Source organism: Nipponia nippon, unplaced genomic scaffold (assembly GCF_047370975.1).
Source record: "Nipponia nippon isolate SJK-2023a ecotype South Korea unplaced genomic scaffold, ASM4737097v1 scaffold_5, whole genome shotgun sequence".
Taxonomy (NCBI): Eukaryota; Metazoa; Chordata; class Aves; order Pelecaniformes; family Threskiornithidae; genus Nipponia; species Nipponia nippon.
Genome location: NW_028262369.1, coordinates 19080319 through 19100514, shown reverse-complemented (window position 1 = coordinate 19100514; position 20196 = coordinate 19080319). Strand labels below are relative to the sequence as shown.

The following is a 20196-nucleotide window of genomic DNA, read 5'->3' as shown; positions in this document are numbered from 1 at the left end:
GGCGGCCGTTCCGCCGGGCGCGGGGCCGCGGAGCGCGGGGCGATGGAGCGCGGCCGGCGCGCTGGCCCGCGCAGGGGCGGCCGGCGCGGCGCCCGCAGCCTCGACTCCTTTGCGGCGGACGCGGAGGCCGCGCTGAGAGGTGCGGGAGCGCGCTGCGGCGGGAGCGGCGCCGCGGCCTGGCCTGGGACGGCGGGGGCTGCGGCGGGGGCTGCCGGGGCGCCGGGCCGGCCGGCGGCTGGGCACTAACGCGCGCCTCCTGTTTTCAGCTTGCCTGGAGGGCGAGGGGGCCGCGGAGGGGGGCGCCTCAGAGGCGAAGTTCCCCTGCCCTCTGGCCATGTGGGAGCTGGGACACTGCGACCCCAAGAGGTGCACCGGGAGGAAGCTGGCCCGAAAAGGGTTGTTGCGAACCCTGCGCCTCCGCCAGAGATTCCCGGGCCTCGTCCTCAGTCCTCTGGCGACCGAGTACGTCTCTCCAGCCGACAGGTGAGCCCCCGGTGAGGCCCCCCCGGTGACCTCGCCGCCCCTTGGCAAAGCCCGCGGCGGCGCAGGCTGGGAGGAAGAGCACTTGGGTCGAAGGCTGCCGCGATGGTGTGTTGGGGAGAACGTTTTGTCGGCTGATCCATGGCCAGAACTGTGCTGCAGAACGCATTTGGCCTTCCTGTTCCGTTACATTGGCGGGTGAACGTGAGAAATGGAGCCATTTTATTAAATCAGGTTAACATTTTTACACAGCTGGTATCAGGTGAGAAAAGCATCTGTAGATCCCAATGAGAAATCGAAGTATGTGGTTGGTAGGTTAATTTGTTCAGAACCACGGGCCTATAGCTACCGTATCTTTCACGATTCCATATTCAGGTTCTTCTGTGAGGCAACACAGTGCATTAAACAGAAAACTTATTTGGGGGAAACTTTGAGAATTTTCTTCAAATGTACCTGCGGACTTTTTATGAAGATGTATTTACTCAGAGAAAAGATTAGTCTTTAGAAGCTAGTGGAGAACCTAAACCTGAACTTTGGTGTACTTTCAAGAATGTGAACGTTACTATTAACCACATTCTTCTGTCACATTTTTAAACCTAGAATTTTTCACTTCCAGTTTGAAACGTATGGATAAATTTTTTTTGCCACATGCATGTTCGGAGGAGAAGCATGTTATTATTCTTTCCTGTTGCGTCTGTATTTTTAGATCATTGTAAAACGTATGCTTTTTGATTGACAAAAGGAGGAGGTTGTATGCAGATTTGTTGCCAGTATAAAGAGGCAATTGTAATTTTCACTTTAACTTATTTTATCAATACAACGATAACAATTCTTCAAATACAGTGATGTTTCTTTTTTCAGGCATGTCGTTGCTCAGAGTGGAATTGCAGTCATAGATTGCTCATGGGCCAAATTAGAAGAAACTCCCTTTAAGCGAATGAGAGGAAGTCATCTACGGCTACTGCCTTACTTGGTGGCTGCAAATCCTGTAAACTATGGTCGGCCGTGCAAGCTGTCCTGCGTGGAAGCTTTTGCTGCAGCTTTTTGCATTGTTGGTAGGCTGGAATGTGTCTGATGTGAAATATGTTACCAGCAGTTCTTGCATCCTGAATAAATCAGAAGAGATGATCTGCGATAGAACAAACTATAATGCCGTCCCACCGGTCATCACTTTGTTGAGTGTGCAATCAGATTGTCTAGCTTTCTTCCAAGTACTTGTATCTGGTAGCGTCAAGGTATCTGTGGGGTGTTTGTGTCAGCTACTAAACAGGACACATAAACTGATGATCCTGGTTTTGTCAGGATGGCACTTAATGTTAGCAAAACTGTTTAAAAAAGCCAGAGAAGACAGAGCGTGAATCCTTAGGCATCTTTGTCTTAATGAGAGGTAACAGCTGTCTGTTAATAGGGTGGGTTCTGGTTAAGAACAAAAGAAATTGCCCCTCTTGTGATGTTTTGCAAACTCATCACACAACTTTCTTGACACTTGAAGAGACATGCTCTGCTATACGGCAGACAAATCTTACCTTCTTAAAATATTGTGTGTACAACTGCTCTCTTATTGAAGGACTGTGGGAGCTAGAGCTTGAATCATTCATTACCTGTACAATATATTTTTATATAACACTCACTGAAAGACTGAACTTTTCTTGGATTCATTTAGATATTTCAAGATAAACTGAAATTTGAAAAGATTTTTAATCTTTTTAAAAGTGTGAATCCCTGAACACTGAAAAGATACTGGCAAACATCTCACTATTGTAGTGATACATAGGTATGTACTGAACTTAGAAACCTGTAAACTGAGTGAAATCTCACACTGAAAAAGAAAACTGATCATTTATTTTCTGTTTTAGGATTCCCAGACCTAGCCACCATTCTTCTAAGGAAATTTAAATGGGGTAAGGCATTTATTGACTTGAACAAAAATCTCTTGGAAAAGTATGCAGCCTGTCATTGCCAGGAAGAAGTGCTGAGAGTTGAAAAGGACTTTTTAGCCAGCGTCCAAGAAACAAAAGACGAAGAAATAGGTAAGAAAGAACACAGACACACCACACACCCCCTTTTGCTAACTAGTTTCCTTACAATCTTTTCCTTTAATCCCTTGAAAATATTGGCAAGGTAGAAGATAGGAGCTTTGTTGGGATGTGTTGTTCTGTCTTTATACTGTGTATTCTTCTTATAAGCAAGTTTGCCAATTTTTTTCCAACTCAAAAAGATGAAAACAACTAAAGCAGTTTAACGCATACAGTAGTGTATTCACAACTGAACTGTGGAGCAGCTACCCTGATTAAATTGAGGATATTGGAGAACTAAGGAGTAAAAAGAAAATACGATGCTTCCTCATTTTATCCACAGATGTTAAAATCGGAGTATGAGTAAAAAGACTAGTAATTCAGGACTAGAACAGAAATATAGGCATACAGTCTGACAGCAAGTTAATTATACATAAACCTAAGATGTTTAACGGACATGTTTATATACTCCCTAATCAAGATGTTTAAAATCAGACCTATAAAGATAATGAAAATAGTTTATAATAAGTACAGTAGTTTATTCCCAAATTCTTCCAATAACTTACTGGTGTCCCAGTATTTCAGGCTATATTCCCAGGTGAGTGCTTGGTGTCATTCAAGACAGCACAAAAAAAGACAAATCAAATGATCAAGAACATATGAAAAGAGATGCTCCTAATTCATGCTTTCCTTTCACAGTGGTTAAGTCCCATAAAAATAGGCCAGGGGATCACACTGTAAGGAGATGGTAGACAGCCTCTAGTTTCTCTGATCTCTTTGCCATGACATGCTAGGCTGAATGAAATCATCCTGTTGTTTGGTGGAAGCCAAACTGCTGTTACATTAAATTGAAGACAGTTCTGAAGGGGCAACGCTGCTATGCCAAATAAAGCACGCTCCCACCCACAATCCTCTGTATTTTCTGGATGGACTGTAGTACCGAAGCTATTATGCCTTGTTTGACTTCTCCGAGGTCACCGTTCTCCCCGGCTGTGTAAGCCAAAGCAAATCTAGCCCTATCCTTACTCAACAAGAGCTAAACCTGGACAGCTATACTTTACTTCTCAGTAGACATGAGCTAACTAGATAGCCCTTTTAGAACTAAACCATTCTGAGAACATCCATGTTTTCTTACCAAAAGCCTTAGAAACCTTAAAAAAGGTTAAACCTTAAAAAAGGTTAAACATTAAAGCCTTAGTACAGTCTGACTACCCCTAAAGAGCTACGGAAGCCCTTGGCGGGGGTGGGCACCAAAGGGCATGGAAAAGAGTGAAAAGACTATAAAAGGAGGGGCAGGACTTGGCAGTTGTTTCTCACCTCCCCTGGTTTCTGACAAAACAACTATGGTAAACTTACCAGAAAGCTGACCCAGCTTCCCCTCCCTGCCGATAATCTCTTAAAATGAAGGCAGACCATTAAAATACGCCGCCTTCATTAATGTGTGCGTGTTTTCCTTCTTTTTCCAGATCCGTTTGATGTTGACTCGGGAAAAGAATTTTCTAATCCCAACAGACCAATCAGTTCCCCAGGGTAATGAAATTTAATTTAAATACTATTTTTCTTTTCTGTTGTCTTGCTTTTATAATCCTGAAAAATGTTTCCAGACTAGCACAAAGTAGTGAAGAATCGGAGGAGGACAGCGTGAGCACCCCAGATGATGCAACTGAAAGCAGTGATGAGAGCAGTCCAGAAGATGATGGTACTGTGAAGTTGCTGCAACAATAACCAATAAATCAACTATTTGAAAAGTAAAAAAACCAACCAACCAACCCCAAAACAACCACCAAAAACTCCAGCGAACAAACAAAAAACCCCACATACTACAAGAACATACCCCGCTCCCCCCCCCAACAATCCTGAAGAGTTGTAACATCTTGTATAAAGAAATTTTCTTGTTAACAGTGCGACTTGTTCACCTGTAACTTGGTGCTTAGCAAATGCCTTCCTTTAGGTGAACCATAGGCTAGATGTGGGTTTATAGGTCTATTTATGCACATAAAGGCTTTAGGTTATCTAATTTTTAGGTAATTGTTTATGGAATACTAATGATTATGTAAAGAGCCTGAAGCTTAGTTACAAGTTAAAACCAAACTGTATTCTAATCAGTGTGTCTGGAAAATGGTTTATAGTTATTATTTTTACCTAATAGTACATCAAGTAAACTCTTCTAAGTTCTGGGCTGTATTTCAACTGGAAAATGTGACGCAGTAATCGCCCTGTTCAGAGCACCTACCACGTAAGGAGCCTCTGACTTGAACATGCTGTATGTATTTCAACTACTTCATCCAGGTCCAGGTAAACTGACTACCTAAGCGTAAAAGGAAAAAATGCTTCCCGGAATTAAGTTTTAACATCTCCGTATGTCTTTTCAGTAACTTTACATGCTATATTTTTATTTACTCTCATAGAGTAAACATACAAGCACTAAGCAACATACAATGTTTTGGCACTTTATATTCAGAACTGCACCATAAAATTTCAGGTAACAGGTTCAGCAATGCTGTCTGCCTGCCTTCCTTCTCGTTACTTGAAGTGCCACTCTACCAAGTCAGAAGGACACAGTGTCTGGCCCTTAAAGGTTTCACTCAGCGACTCTCATCAGCAGGAGTATCTTAGTTCACTTTTCCATATGCCTGCCAGTTTGTATAGTGAAAGTACAGCTGTTAGCAGTTGTTTTCTGTACATTTAACTAGAACGCTCTTTCGAGTTTCCAGCACCCAAGGGGAACCTTATTTAAACCTAAACTTCAGCAACCCTTCAGTAGAACTGGAGATACTGAGGACAATTCATAGTGCTACCTTCATATATACAAGTTCTTCAAGTCACAGCAAGATTTTCCCCTCTTAACCCTCTTCTACTAGAGATTAAACACTAGCCCTACTGGAGCTAGAATTGGGAGTCACAGCAGCAGTTTTAGTAGTACAAATATTCCATTTCCCTTTAAAAAGAAAAAAAGAAGCCCAAGTAAATGAATTTGACAGGGAATCTTTTCCTTTAACTCAGTTTCTCAATTACTCACATACCCACCCCAAGCATGTGAAGTCCTTCCCAAATCAGCTGTTGTAACAAGGATTTCTAGATAGTGACAAGGAAGCAATCCTGCACAAACAATCTTTAAAGGACTGAGAATAATGTGAGGGTGTTAGCTATTCTAATTTGGGGGAATGCTTTTGTGTTATAAAGCTATTGTAATCAAATGCAGACAAGCAGAACAGATCTGAGAACAGAGCTGTATCACACTTAGAATAACTTAAGTCTCTAGCAGTAGCCATTTTTTAATAACAAAAGCACTGAAGAAGCTACAGCTCAGATGGAACAAAGCTTTTCACACTTCATTTGTTTTGCAGAATGATTGTCACTAAAAAATACAATAAAAAAGGCAGTGAAAGTTTAATAGAGGGCATATCAGCTTGACATACATGAAAATAACTTACATAATTTAACTGATTTCCTTTACAGAAGGAAACTGTAATTGCATAGAGCACGTCCTTTTCCTAAAAGCTATATACATTGATATATGGAAGAAGGCACAGAAGTATTTCTGAAACAAGTACCATTTAAAATCCCCAGTTGCTGTAGGTCCCCTTGCATTCCTTGGACAGAGTCTATTATTGTTCATATCGGTCTAACGCTCGTGTTATTTTATGTTAACATGGTCACACCAGTATGTTGATCCCATTACGCACAGTAAGCAACTGGACTCTAGCTAGTCAGAATTCCATAACCTGTTTAAGGAACTGATCAAAAGTTGAAGAGCTGCAATTACCACTCAGGGAACAGAGAAGGGCCACATTCACTTTGGGGGTGGAGGCCGGGAAAAGAAATGAAGGCAACATCTAAAGAAAAGGTAAGTGCAGCATCGCAGGCCTTAAAAACAGGACTTGCACTGAATTGTGTTCAGAGCCATTTAAATGGCAGTCTTTTAATAATTTTAATGAAGATAAATGAAACAAAGCCCTTTATATAAACAGTTTATTTACTCTAAACAGCAACACAGACAGAACGCCATATAAACACAAAGGAAGTGATGCAGAATAAGGATGCTGGCTGACTTTGGATCTCAGAGGCTCTTAAGCAATAACAACCTAGTTTCTGAAAGATAGAAAAACAAATTCAGGGAGGGAAGGGGGTGGAGGGCATGATTTTTTTTCATACAGCCAGCTAGAGGCTAAATATAGTTCTAACATTTTAAAGCATGCCTGCATCAGATAGCAAAGTAACTAGAGATACTAGTGAATTTATAGAAGTATAAAAGTTTATAATTTTACAGCAGTTGAAATACTGACATCAATATTAAAATAAAAGCAAGTTTTACATAACAATCAAAAATACAAAAGACTGAAGGAAGAGACCCTGTATGAAAAAACTGGGGGCAATTCAGCAAATTTAGAACTGTATACAAGTGGCAAATATGGAAAATGGCACACATACAACCCCCTCCCCTAAGTGGATATTAATTGTACTTAGCAACATTAGATTTTGCAAAAGTTTTGTAAACAAGTTCTTGCCAAATGAATCCCTTCCTTTTTAAGATGCTGCACGACAGATGCTTATGATGGTGCAAACTTCTTGGCTTGTGCTCGAACCCTCTTTTCATATTCCACTCTGTTTTGGCTGAATAGAAGAGAGAGAAAGGGGTAAGTACAGCTTGAGAAATCAGAAGCCATAGTATAGAATTATTGTTCTTCTATTTCTCCTCAATATGAAACTAAGTCATTGCTGAAGACAAAATCATTAGATAAGAATTCACTGAACACTACAATATATTACAGGCTTTTCTGGACCGTCACTCTGATCGTTTCATTTGGAGGGAAGTAAGGTACTGTTTAACTAGTTCCTTCCCAAACTTCATCTGTTCTCAAATGATTGTACTACCTGACTTCATACCATACCAGTCTCTATAAGGTTTGCACCTGCTCTTTCTCAAGGCCAGCTGTACCTTACACGCAAGCATTCCAATTCATCCAACCTAAGTTTTCCGCTCCCCATGTTAAGACCTGAAGTCATTAACAATAAATTCCATATCCTAACAGCACAAAGTGGTTGATGAGAGCAGTTCACTAACAGTTGGTGGACTTCGTATGATTTTAAAGTATCATCTTTACTGCTTTGGGGAAAGAGGGGAAGCACTCTTTAAGAAACAGGAAAATGATGACGGTATGGTAGTTTCAGCCTTTATCTCTGCAGACCCCGACTCACAATGTTAGGTTTATCCTAACCTTCAGTTGAAAAAAGCTAGTTCAACATTTTGAAAAAACACAATGGTTCCCTAAGTCTAGCATACTTGCTACACATTGGTCAAACAAGCAAGTACTACTTCAAGGAACTATGACCAGTCATTAAGCCTCAGCCTCACCACATAAGAGGGCAAGTTCTTTGTTTTCTATTCTTGGGCCAACAAGGGATGGTAGTAGCTTAGTAGAGCATCCATTTACATTCAACACCGTATTTTGTATTAGCTGTCAGAAGTGTCAGTCAAGAGCTGAACAAAAATTTGTTACCATTACTCTTGTGCCAAAGGTAGTTTAGAGTGACTAGATTTTGCAGACAGCTTTGCAGTAAACTTAACTTAGTTTCAGCTATGAAGGCTTGCTGCAGTAAAAAAAAAAAAAAAAAAAAAAGAGGCAGCAAATTATATCCTCAGAAGTTGACAGTTTGGGGGGAAGAAGAAATGAAGCCAATTTTGGTCACATCCAATGAACGATTACCAGCAAACAGACTAAAAAAACCCCTCTAGTTTCTTCTCATAAACAAATTTACGAACTTTATTCTAAAATTTTTCTCTAAGTTATATTGCACCGTCACATGAGAACACAACCTAGCTGTTAAGTCTCACACCCTCAGAATCCACACAAAAGAATGCCTGCCTGCCATAGTGCACTCTGCATGCCTACAGCAGAGAGGAAGAAGCAGGTTAGCACATTAAGAGCGCTAAAGCTACAGAGCGACAGTACCAAAGCAACCCTGAGAATGAGAACAAGTATTCTTATTCTGAATACAAAGTTTATTCTTGAACAACTTGACTAAAAGACTTCTATTTAAACAACACTGCACCTTCCCCAGTATTTATCAACTATACCAAATTACAGATGCATACACAATCCTGCTGTTGAGCTTCTACCAGTTACTCATTAAGTAGTAAGAGAGACACTCTCAGACTGCAGAAATAAGAGTAACCCATCTGAAATACTATGCATGTCCAAAAGACATGAAAAGGATAAATGGGAGACTATATATATTTGAAGTGACAAAAGCACATGTAATAGTTTATTCTCAATAGATATTTTTTTTCTAGGAGCACTTACAATAAAGCAGAAGCAAGACTAGCAAAGACTGGTTTTATATGTACATGCGTGTGAGAGGTGATAAAAAAATAAAACACACAGACTACTTACACAAGTATATTATTCCTGCCCCGTATTCCCTCAGAGTGGCTTTTTTTTTTTTTAAAAAAAGGGGGGTGGGGAAGGCCTGCCTCATCATTACTGGCTCCCAAAGGCGCTGCCTACAACTGTGGCCACCTAACTGTCCTCCATATGTACTCAGTCCAATCAGGTCTTCAGTAGATACTTAAAAAACTAACATTGAGTGAAGCCTTTAATTAAATCCAAGATGCACTACCCATCCCTATGTTTCCTTTTCACTAGGATCCTGTAACAGACATTTTTGACATAGCTTGCATGTGAAGTCTCATAAAATGCCATTTTTCAAACTTGGCACTCTCCTGGACACTTGTTCTTCTGTCCAGAATGGTAATTCCACATTTCCATCTCAGTCATTATTTCAGTAGCTGTCAGTACCAAAAGCATTTGTTTTAAAGTGTTTTGCTCCCCTAAAGATTATAGATCAGCCATCCACTTTTAATGGTGGGAAAATTTTAAGATTAAGCCTAAAAAAAAAAGAGAGCACTTTTTAGCTCACAAATTATCACCTTTCCTAACCAATGCAAACTTCATTCTGCTAAATCTACAAGTTTTCTGTACTTTTTAACCTATTCTTTTGGAAGACGTAGTTTTCTCAAAGTGCCGCATGTTTCCTGTGGCAATCACAGAAACTCTCCTTTATCCTTCAGGCACAGGCGCTTACACGTACCCACTACTGGACAGAAGTAAGTTACTCCTATACTGATGAATGGGACTTGTCACTTAATTCAGTCTCACGAAATCATTACGCCTCATCACTACTACTCCATTAGCCTTTAGGGGAAAGGATTCTATGTTGGGCTAGAACCAGGATGAGAATCATGGTCTAACTGAAAGTCTTCACACTTTATTGCTGTTGCGATGCTATTAAAAGCTCCACTAGCCTACTAACCGTGAGGTTACTATTTTGTTAAAATTTAGCACAAGCTAAGCATCTCCACAGGATACAGCCATGAAGATAAGAAAATTCCCCTGATCATTCCTAAAAACATTTGCATGTTATAGGTATAAGTAACAGACAGCTGTAGGCAATGACAGCAAAGAGACTCACCAGTAAATTGTGTAAGCCTCTGCTTGAGCTGGGTCTTGAATATTTGGTTCATTTAGAAGTTCTTGTATTCCTAACAAGATCTGTGGAAGAAGGAATAGAAGTAACATAGGCATGGATATCACTAAGAGACATTTGATCAAAAAACCCTTAGAAACCAACTGTAGAAACACACAGTGAACATCTTACATTCACATAAGATAAGCAAGCAAAGCAAATAAAAGGGCTAAAGAATATGTCTATATACAATTAATGACCTGTTTAATTGTGATTGCTGGCCTCCAGTCCTTATCCTCCTCTAAGATGGAGAGACACACTGTGCCTGAAGGATACACGTTTGGGTGGAATAATGGTGGCTCAAATTTACCTGATGAAGAAGAGAGAATTACTTGCATGCAGCAGTAAGACCAAGATTAGAGAGTTGGTTTAGATCAGTGGGGGAAAAAAAAAAAAAAACTGGCCAAAGACACCACCACCCCCCCAACCCCCACCCCCCACCCCGATTTCTGGAGCTATTAATACTGGTTTTCCTCTTGGCTCAGCCTGCACCTAAAGCAAGAACTCCATCACATCTGTGGTATCAACCCAGGCAGTGTAACACTATCATTGTGACCAGTCATCTTTTGGTTTAGGAATGGAAACTGACGACATAGTTTGTAGTAGCTTTGTGATAAAGACCTTTTTAAACCAATCCTGTCTTTACAGCCTCACGTACTACTATATAAAGGAAAGATACTGCCTTTCACTCATCTCTTCTCTCCTCACTTTAAAATACTGAAAGTTCCATACAAAGACGACTAAGCTTCTAGCATTTTTTTCAGTTTCACTTTTCCTTTATGTATAATCAAGATGCACTGAACAAGAGGAACCAAGTTTAAGTTGCAAAACTGACTGAAGGAGCAGGCTTGTGCAGCTCTCCTTCTGCCACTCAATCTATATTCTGCCATTTCTTTAATCTTTACAGGACTTAAATGCAACAGCCACCATCTTGAGTAATGTAATGAACACTTGTTTAGCAATATATGAAATATCTACATGTTAGTGCAGCTTTCTAATCCATCTGACATCACAAGGAAGTCTTGATTGAGCTGCTCAGTGAAGTTCAGTAGGAACTCAGAAGCTACATTGCTAAGAAGTCTTACCAGTCACATATACATCTTATTTTAAGGTGTGACAGTTTATTTAAACACTTGCAGGATATGGTAGGTGGTATTTCTCAAGATATTAACATTAAGTATTTTCTAGTTAAAAGATATGTTTCCTCTTGTGTCACATGTATTTAGGTGGTAACAAACAAAAGGAGTAGCCAAGATAACCAAAACAGCTGAAACACTGAAATGAGAAATGAACCACTCTCAAAAGAGCCATTTGTAATCACTGTCACTGATTTGATATGGTAGCCAATTCAAGAACCGAGAAACTACACAAGGCAATAGATGTTTTCAGATTTCTAAAGTAGGTAAGTTTGAGATGGGATAAGGAAAATTCTAAAACTTAATAGGAAACTAGGTATCTGAAGATATCTGTTGTACATAGCAGAAAAAGACTAGGTCGATGTTTTAAAGCAAGTCAATGAAAAGGTTAAAGTTGATGGAACTTTTTCTTCCCCCCCCCCCCCCCCCCAAATTCTTGCCTTCTGAGTTCTTGGCTTAGAAGACCAACTTAACAGTAAGAACACACAAAGGGATTTGGTCTAACCATGCCTACCTATTAGTTTCCAAAGAGTGCTGATCAAGTAGTGAACACTTCAAGTGGTGCTTTTGTCAAACTTTGAGGAAACCCACACAGCAATCCCCCTCCTCTCCCAACTCCCAATTTTCTTATATCGAGCACTTAACTCATTTCATCACAACTTTCTACATGCAAAGTGGTGGGTGGGGAAAAAAGAAAAAAAAGTAACTTTCCTTAAAAAAAATCTGTGAGAAAATAACCATTCATAGAAGCTCATGGACTAGTTTAACATTGTTCCAATAAACCTGTGGTTTTTAGTCATTTTACTTACATTTTGGGGGTGAAGAAGGGTAGTCATCCTTGAAAAGCATCCGTAGTTTAAATAAGCCTCCTTCCCATGGCGTCTACAAAAAGTTAAGGTAGAGTTTAGATTACAGCAAGGGAAAGTCAAACTCGTGGAAAAAAGCTTGTCAAGATTACAGTTTCTCAGGCAAAGCACAAGACATCCTTCTTGCTACCCAGTAGAAAATAGCTGTCCCACACTGCAGCATGCTGTCTAGACTGAGCCAAGCTATCCTACCTATACAAGGAGCTGAAGAAAGAAACCCCTGCTTTTCTACTTTATTACAGCTAGTAAGTGTTGCCAAGTCATCAATAGAGTCGGGATCATGGCCGATAATTCCATATACAAGTATAATTTTCATAGTACATAGAAGAACAGAATATTTCTCAAGTTTTACATTATACACATGCAATGAGGAAGGGGCCATTATACCCCCAACTTAAAATATGTCTGAGAAGATAGGATATAGATACACCCCTTAAGCACGTGGATGTAAATGGCTTCTGTTTTGCCTCACAAGAATGTGGCTAAGAAAACCACAAATGAACAAAAATTTGGACAGCACTGTAGTATTGCTAAAGTTAATATGAGGTTCACTAGTCTAAACTAACCCCGTTGCATTTGGTAGCAAGTAGTCTCGCAGATTCCATCTTTTTGTGTAACAAATTCTAAGAAGCTTTTTATCCCCATCAGAGACTGGGAAGAACACTGATAACAGCAGTTCACTGATAAGACAGCACTATTCAAGAGTCATATAAACAAGGAAAAACACCTAGCAAAGGACAAAAAGCCTGTCTCAAATATATACTTCCTTGTCATCTTACTTGGAAATATGGAAAAAAGCCCATCTTTGGAGAAACTGATTTCGGGTAAGAAGCGTAGAAATATAGAAGAGTTTATTATATATGTAAAATTCAGACCACTTCTCTATAACTTGCCCTTGCTATGGAAACACTGCAGTGAAAGTAAGTGTTGGGTTCATTCTTTAAAACAAACTGGAGTAAAGATGGTCTCACATCTTATCAGCAAAAATGATCAAATCTTATCCTCAGGGACAGACACGTATGTTTGAAGACCACCTTAGGAGGAAATCCCTAATTCTTTCCTACCGGAATTATGTGATTTTTAGCAGAAGGAAAAAGAAAAAAGGAAAAAAATCCCCACCCCAAAAAAGAAAAAGCATTCCATTGTCATTTGTATTTATTGTGCAAAGTCTCAAGCTAGAACAGGAAAAAAACATGCTACGGAATACTAAGATAACCATGTTTTAAAAAGTGAATGAGTTTGATTACATTTGCTATAGTGTATTCAGAGAACTTGTTCTGAACACCTGTAGTCAGTTGTCAACAACTAGAAATATCTATTCTCCATACCTTCTCAGAGGAGAAAAAAACTTGTCCATTTTTAGAAGAGAGGAGCCTTTTGATAGAATAAGCTTTTCCTATTTTGTTTGCTTTCAGACACAGGGGAAGACAAATAGCTTTTAATAATTTCTTCAAGCAGAACACCAGAAGAGTCAACAAAAAGTTTTTACTGTCTTTCTGATAGAGCAACATACCTTGCAGATGAAAAATAGCAGACGCTCAAAAGCCTTACTAAGATAATAGTATGACAGCAGTATCATCAAGATTGCATTGCATTACTGGACAGGTTGCAAATGTTCTTCAAATCAAATTCTAGGTAGTTAACAAGTAATTTGCTGCCAAAAAAAGTGAATGGAGATACCCAACCCAGGACTAACACCGCTTTACTTCAATTTTTGATCTGGCTGACAAGAAAGCATTTTGGTGGTTTCAACTACTCATCTGTCTCAGGGAAGCAGCTGCAGCACAGCGTGCCTCCAAACACAAAGGCAATAGAGAGCAACTGGTTGGTCTGGTAGAGATGAGCAAGGTATGCTGCTTCTTGCTAAAGAAAAGGCATTTTTACTTCTGTAAAAACCCTGATTTTTTAAAATAAATCTCTAGCAGGAATCACATGAGCATAACCTATCTTTTCCTGGTGTGATGTGTTTTCTAGGAGGCCAGAAGATGGCTTTAAGGGTCTTACTCGCTCCATTTTGTGGTTTACAAAACTTGAAAGCAGCAGCATGAAGTTTTTTACCCAAATATTTAAAGGTGACATCTTGATAAGGTACATAACTGGCCATTATGAGGGATAATCTTGCTTTGGCAGAACACAAGGGGATGAGTTTTTCGTTACATTGTTAAATTATTTTTAGGTGCTTCTTTAAGAACTAACTTGAGCTGTGCAGGCAACTACCAAAGTCTTGAGCGAAGTTATAACCATAACAGCAATGCCATGTCCAGCATTAAACTGAGGCAGTAGTACAGAATCTGCAGGTTTTGCCTACGCACTTCATCTCCTCAGAATCTAAAAAACAAGATCTTAAGGGGACTCAAGCAAGTTGGCAAGAGTCAGTAGAACAGGCAAGGCAACAAAAATAGTCCTGCATCCAATGCAAAACACTAAAGATCCAAAAGAATGAAAACCACCAACTAATTAATAGTATTATCTCAGAAGAAACAAATGCATCCAATGAATTCAAGAATAATCTCTACATGCTGATTAACATCTTGAAAAACAGAAACAAGATTCTACTCAGAATGAGATGTTATAATGGCAATGTACAAAAATCAAAGAAGTTTCATGCATTAATGATTATTTCCACTTGAAAGTTTGCATTTTTCCTATCCCCTAGAACCAGATCAAGCTGATAAAACTAAACAATTCTGGTCTCTACAGACTTTTTCCTTTCCCTTGTTATTTTAAGGAAGGGACAAAGAAGCACAAGTGAAATCAGATAAAAAGAAACAATGTTAGAGAGTTCTATTCTTCTTTCCCTAATACAAAAAGAGAAAATTCCATAAAATGGAAAGCAATGAGATTCCATGTTGATAAAGCAGAATTCTTTTCCATGAAATTCAAGAAGTTAAAAACAGCGCTACAGCACTTCCCTCGGACTGAAATGTCTCGCTACTTCATGGACAAGAAAAGGTATCGGCAGTTAACCAGCAGAGGCAACATTTTGGTCGTATTAATTTTCAAGCTTTAGGGCTTAAACCAGCATTTAGTAAGAACATAAGTCACAATAAACCCTGGCATGAAGCAGAAGACGATCTCAAGTTTGCTCAATGCAAGATTCTTACATGCTCCTCTGAAAACAATTATTCTTACGGTGTTCAGTGTCAACAGTTGAACAGGCTCATGGCGTATTTTGTCCAATACCATTCTTAGCCCATTCCACCTGGATTCTAAAGTAGCAGCAGGATCCAAGCATTTCTGTTAAACTACGTGTAAGTTATACTCTCAGTTGTCAGTGTAATGCATGAGCAGGCTTATGTTACTTTTTACCACAAATTAGATGTTAGGACAACAGTAAGTCTTACCCCTTTCTTTCCTGGAATAGCACACTCCCAGTTCATTAGATTCATTGTGCCATCTGGATTTTTTGTAGGTACTGCTACAAATCCCTGAATTAAGGCAAAAAGCCAAAGGGTGAGGATTTCAGATGTACTTAGAATACTTCATGACATATTTTATCTTTACACAGAGTTCTTTCTTTTTGCACTACATAGTTTTAAGCAGCTTTTTTTATTTAAAAAATTAATTTTAAAAAAATCACATCAGGGTAAAGAAAAAAAAAATCATCATCAGAACACCAAAGTAACCGCAGAGTCAGAAATTTGACAGTTCTCATACTTACAAATGGATGATCTTTTCTCCAGGCTTTTCTCTCCTGTGCAAGTCTGCTAAGAGCTATGCCAGACATATTCAGAGTCCCTCTAAAACAAAGATAATTGCTTTTAGTATAAACTTTTACTTATAGTGTAAACAACACTTTATATTATCTGTTCATAAGCCCTGCTCACTCAGGAAATATTCTGGCCTCTGATTTTCACTTCTATAGCCAAGACACACATTTTTGCACACCCTGCAGAAGTTAAAATGAGGAATAACATCGAGTTTCCCCATGTCAACAACCTCTTAGTTACTGGACTTGACCTACAAAATACTATCCCCACCTTGTGTTTTATATTTGAACCACATCTTAGAAACGACCTTAACAGCAGCTTGACAACAGAAACACTATTAGTAATGGGAAAAGTGCTCAGACTTCCTACTTGTGTGACTGATAAACACCTATCTACCTCCTTACTACACCACAAAAGGTATGGCTTTCTTCTGTAGGCAAACACCTGTACAGCTGCTGTTTTGGCAAACAGGGAAATAAGAAATGTTATTTTTAGACTGTAAACTCCCCTTGAAAGCCAGTATTCTACACAAAAGCAACACAAGCACAGAACTTAACAAAATCACATCAGTTTTGCAGCAATGCCACTATACAACTTCTGCACAGCAGCAGGAACAGACAGTATTACAGAACTCAGCTAAGGAAGAGCCAGTGGCCCACTCATTCCACAAGACAGGTTTTCAATTCCAGTATAAACTGAACTATCTCCCTGCACCTTCACTGCCTTAGTAACAGCCAAGCGTGGTGACTGAGGCTGCAGAAGAAACACACAGAGCACAGGTCACTACTGCATAGGACACAAGAACAGTTCTAGACAGGATGGTTACAACAGTGGTGCCTTCAAATTCAGGGGAGGATTCTCCATTCACCCAGGACAGTAGTCAAAGCAATAATTTATTTTTCATTGTCAAACTGTATCTAAACTCAGGGTTTCATTAGCCACGCGGTCACAACAAACTCCAATGAAGGTTTTTAATCCTCCTCCCTACTGCACTTCTGCCCACTTTAAATAGGAGCTGATACTAAGCAGTTGGAAAAGTCAGGCCAATTTGTTCTCAACTCTACACGTAGCTAACAAGCCTTTATGACAGCCAGGAAGGTAGAATTCTTCCACTAAACAAGCTCACAGAACTAATGAAAGGAGTGTTACCACTCTATTAAACATTTAAACACTGGTTAAGAATTATGTAAAAATTCACATGCTATTAATAGGTAGATTACTCGTAAGAGTACTGCAGTCTGCTACTGTAACGATATGAACTGCAGCTCACAAAGATCCTTGTTTCAAAAATCTCACACATTCACGCTATGCCCTTTAGCATGATGTTCATGCTGAAAAGATTTACCACGCACTAACCTATTCCATGCAAGATATGTAGATCTGTTCATCTCGTGTTCATCTGCTATACCCTTCAAAGATTAGAGAACAGCATGCTTCCAATTTAAGTATTTACACATCATCAAAAGTGGCTTAGCAGTGCAGACACCTTAACTAAAAGTCTTTAAAAGCACCAGATGAAGAGTTTTATGTAGTTCCTAGGACAGCTGGTATTTCAAATCCCTCCTTCTAGCTTTTTTTTTTTCCAAAGTCAGTTTTGCATGGATGGCCACAATTTCAACTTCAAACTAGCAATTAAATTCATGTCAGATAAAGCTTTTTAAGAGGGACCATTAACACTCAGCAAACATGCACACAAAAATCCTATATTCAGTCCAATATTCCTCTAGTATTCCCAACACGTGCACCTGTATCTTGGTTACGTCAGAAGATTTGCAGGACTTAGCCAACACAAACTGTACATACCACTTCAGAGTTTAGTCTGTTCACACACAGGAGATGTGGAGCTACTGAAAAGATACTGTCAGAACAAAAAAACCTCTCCCTTAACCAAACTCTACAGGGAGTAATTTTAAATATTTTGTGAGCCCATGCCCTTGCAACAGATGCAAGTGAACTACTGAACATACAGCAGAATTTCAGTTGTGCTGTTAGTACCTGGTGGTCCACTCTAATAATACTAACCTTCCCATAATAATTTGAGACAATTATTTGCACTTATAAACCATTCAAATATTCTTAGATAGTTTAGTAACTCAGCTACCTTTTCTGCTAAGAAACATATTAGAGGATGCTTTCAAATACATGAATTATATTTCCTGTGGCTAATAGCCAATTAATTACATGCACCTCAAAGGAAATGCCAACTTCTCAGAGGGCATATAAACAACGTACGTCCTACAGAACACTGACAATCAAATAACTTTTCAACAGAAAAAAAGCAAGTTTTCAGGCTCTGTATCCTGCTGGCTTTTGCGACTCGTTATGCACTATACTGAGCCCTAGTAAACTGAAGATTTTCTTATGTTCTACAAATACCTTTTCAAATCTTGAGGTATTTGACTTAGTTAAGCACTTATAGACTACATCCAAAATTTCAGTGTATATGAGAGACCACGGCTTCATGTATATGGTCTCCACAAGCTTCAGTTACCATGACAAAGGCAGACAAGCATCTAAAACCTCATCACAAACTACTACCAAGTAGAAATTAGAGACAAAGATGACTGAAAGCCCACTTCAAAAATTAAGATCCTGTTAGATAAGCATCCCCTCAAAAGCAAATTAATCTATTAACAAATTGCCAATATATACTCTCTAGCAGTTCTTCAGTAGAAGAATTTAACTTTAGTTCTGCTGGAGCTTGAGATAGAACAAACAGAGACTGATCATCTCAGTGTATATTTTGGTCTCAGAAGTTATGGAGTAGCAGGAAGGAACGAGATACTAAGTGGGTATTAAACCTGAAGAGACGATATTCTCACTGCTACTTTTATCTTCTTCAATAATTTATGTGCATGGTTTGTTTGTTTGGGTTTTCCCCTCTCTCTCCTTTGGAGTAGTAGTTTGGCCAAATATCTGTATGTTAAGTGTAGCTCTTGCAAGTTTTTGAAATACCTTGCAAATGCAAGACATCTCTATTAACCTGAAATAGTTAAAATAAAAAAAAAAAAAAGCACACACCAAAAAACCACATACACCACACACACCACCAAAACCAAACACAAACAAAAAAACCCCAAACACCCCAGTTCTTGGTGTTTTGATTATTTTTTTTTTTAAATATCACATCTAATTTGTTTTCTTCACCTGACAAGTTCACTACTAATGAACAGAACTGAAGTCCCAATATATTTATGCACTACATAACTGAAAGAACACAAACTTTTGCACTGGAGGAATTACATTGACCCTACCTTGCAGGGGCCACACAAGCCTAAGAGACTTCACATCTCACATTTTGTTTGGTTTTAATTCCCCCCCGCCCCCCGAAACACACCTCGTCATTAAGAGCTAGCAATGTCCCTTTTATTGATATCAACTCATTGGAAAATTAACAGAAACTCCCAAATTTACTCAGTAGCTTGCCTCTGCTGCTGTTACTACTACCTATTTTGGAAAAAAAGGACAAAACAAAACCGACACACTCATCATAGGCACAAACTCTGTGTTCCATTACAGATCATCTTACCCATCTACACCCTCTGATGGGGGAGAGGGGGGAACCTACTTCCATACACAAAAAGCAAGTCTGGCAAAGAAGCGCTCCCGTGCCACAGGAACAGCAATCCCACCCACAATTCTGAGCCATGACAAGTCTCTAAATACATCAACGACATGCTCTTTAAGTCTCGAGAACTTTCAATAGCTCTTATTAGTTCCACACCACAAGAAATAAAAATCGTTAAGATTGCTAGCCTCACATTTTTACTTTGCAGATTAAATACCGACACAGGAAGAAATGATCAGCTGGAGTAGTTTGCCCCAAAACTAGACAAACTTTACTTTTCAGAAGGCTGGAGAAAACCAAGGGCTGAGGATTAATCGAGGCACGCTAACCCGTTAGGACGGGAACGGAAAGCCTCCCCCTGGCCGCGGCAGGAAGGCGGCAGAAGGGACGGTACCGGCCGGACGCTGCCCGCGGCGCAAGGGGCACAACAAAAGGAGCCGCGCGGCAAGAGGCTTCGGTGCCGACCGGCCAAGGAACTTCGCCCGGAGCAGCCGCGGCCGGGCCGAGCGCCGCCCGCCTCCGCCGAAGGTCCGGCGGGCCCTGCGAAGGGGCCGGGACCAGCGTCCGAGGCCTGCGCAGGGCAGCCCGGCGCCCGCCCGCTGGCTCCAGGGCGAGCGCTCGTCTGGGCGGGGACCGCTTCGCGCAGGCCCGGTGGTGCCCGGACCTCCTCGGCGAACGCGGCCCGCGGCGGCCGAGGCCTCCGGGGGCGGGCCGCGGGAGACGCAGAGCCCGCCTCAGGCGGGCAACGACGCGCCGGCGGGCCCGGCCGCGGCAGGAGCCGCCAGGCCCGCACGCCCCGCGGCTGCCCGTCCCTCCGCGCCACGGGCGGCGAGCGCCAGCCCAGGCCCCCCGCTCCCAGGGCCCGGGGCCGCCTGCGCGCCGCGCCAGGCCCCG

At 40.4% G+C, this 20196-nt stretch overlaps 2 protein-coding genes across 4 annotated transcripts; one reads left to right on the top strand and one right to left on the bottom strand.

Moving 5' to 3' along the window:
- Nucleotides 1-6: 6 nt before the first annotated feature.
- On the top strand, nucleotides 7-13960 carry TSR3 (TSR3 ribosome maturation factor). Its single transcript, XM_087730845.1, has 8 exons — nucleotides 7-139; nucleotides 267-483; nucleotides 1342-1535; nucleotides 2337-2510; nucleotides 3962-4025; nucleotides 4100-7132; nucleotides 7268-7314; nucleotides 12673-13960. The coding sequence occupies exons 1-6, from the start codon at nucleotides 43-45 to the stop codon at nucleotides 4218-4220; spliced, it is 867 nt and encodes a 288-aa protein (XP_087586971.1). The 5' UTR covers nucleotides 7-42; the 3' UTR covers nucleotides 4221-7132; nucleotides 7268-7314; nucleotides 12673-13960.
- Nucleotides 6451-20180, bottom strand: UBE2I (ubiquitin conjugating enzyme E2 I). Of its 3 annotated transcripts, none has more exons than XM_087730852.1 (7): nucleotides 19632-20155; nucleotides 15686-15764; nucleotides 15369-15452; nucleotides 11968-12040; nucleotides 10223-10332; nucleotides 9969-10048; nucleotides 6451-7109 (listed from the first exon to the last, which is right to left on the bottom strand). In XM_087730852.1, the coding sequence occupies exons 2-7, from the start codon at nucleotides 15749-15751 to the stop codon at nucleotides 7046-7048; spliced, it is 477 nt and encodes a 158-aa protein (XP_087586978.1). In that variant the 5' UTR covers nucleotides 15752-15764; nucleotides 19632-20155; the 3' UTR covers nucleotides 6451-7045. The 3 variants fall into 3 exon arrangements, with proteins under 3 accessions (XP_087586978.1, XP_087586980.1, XP_087586979.1); XM_087730854.1 differs by lacking the exon at nucleotides 6451-7109 and adding an exon at nucleotides 8060-8087 and having other exon boundaries at nucleotides 19632-20176; XM_087730853.1 differs by lacking the exon at nucleotides 6451-7109 and adding an exon at nucleotides 8096-9384 and having other exon boundaries at nucleotides 19632-20180.
- Nucleotides 20181-20196: the final 16 nt, after the last annotated feature.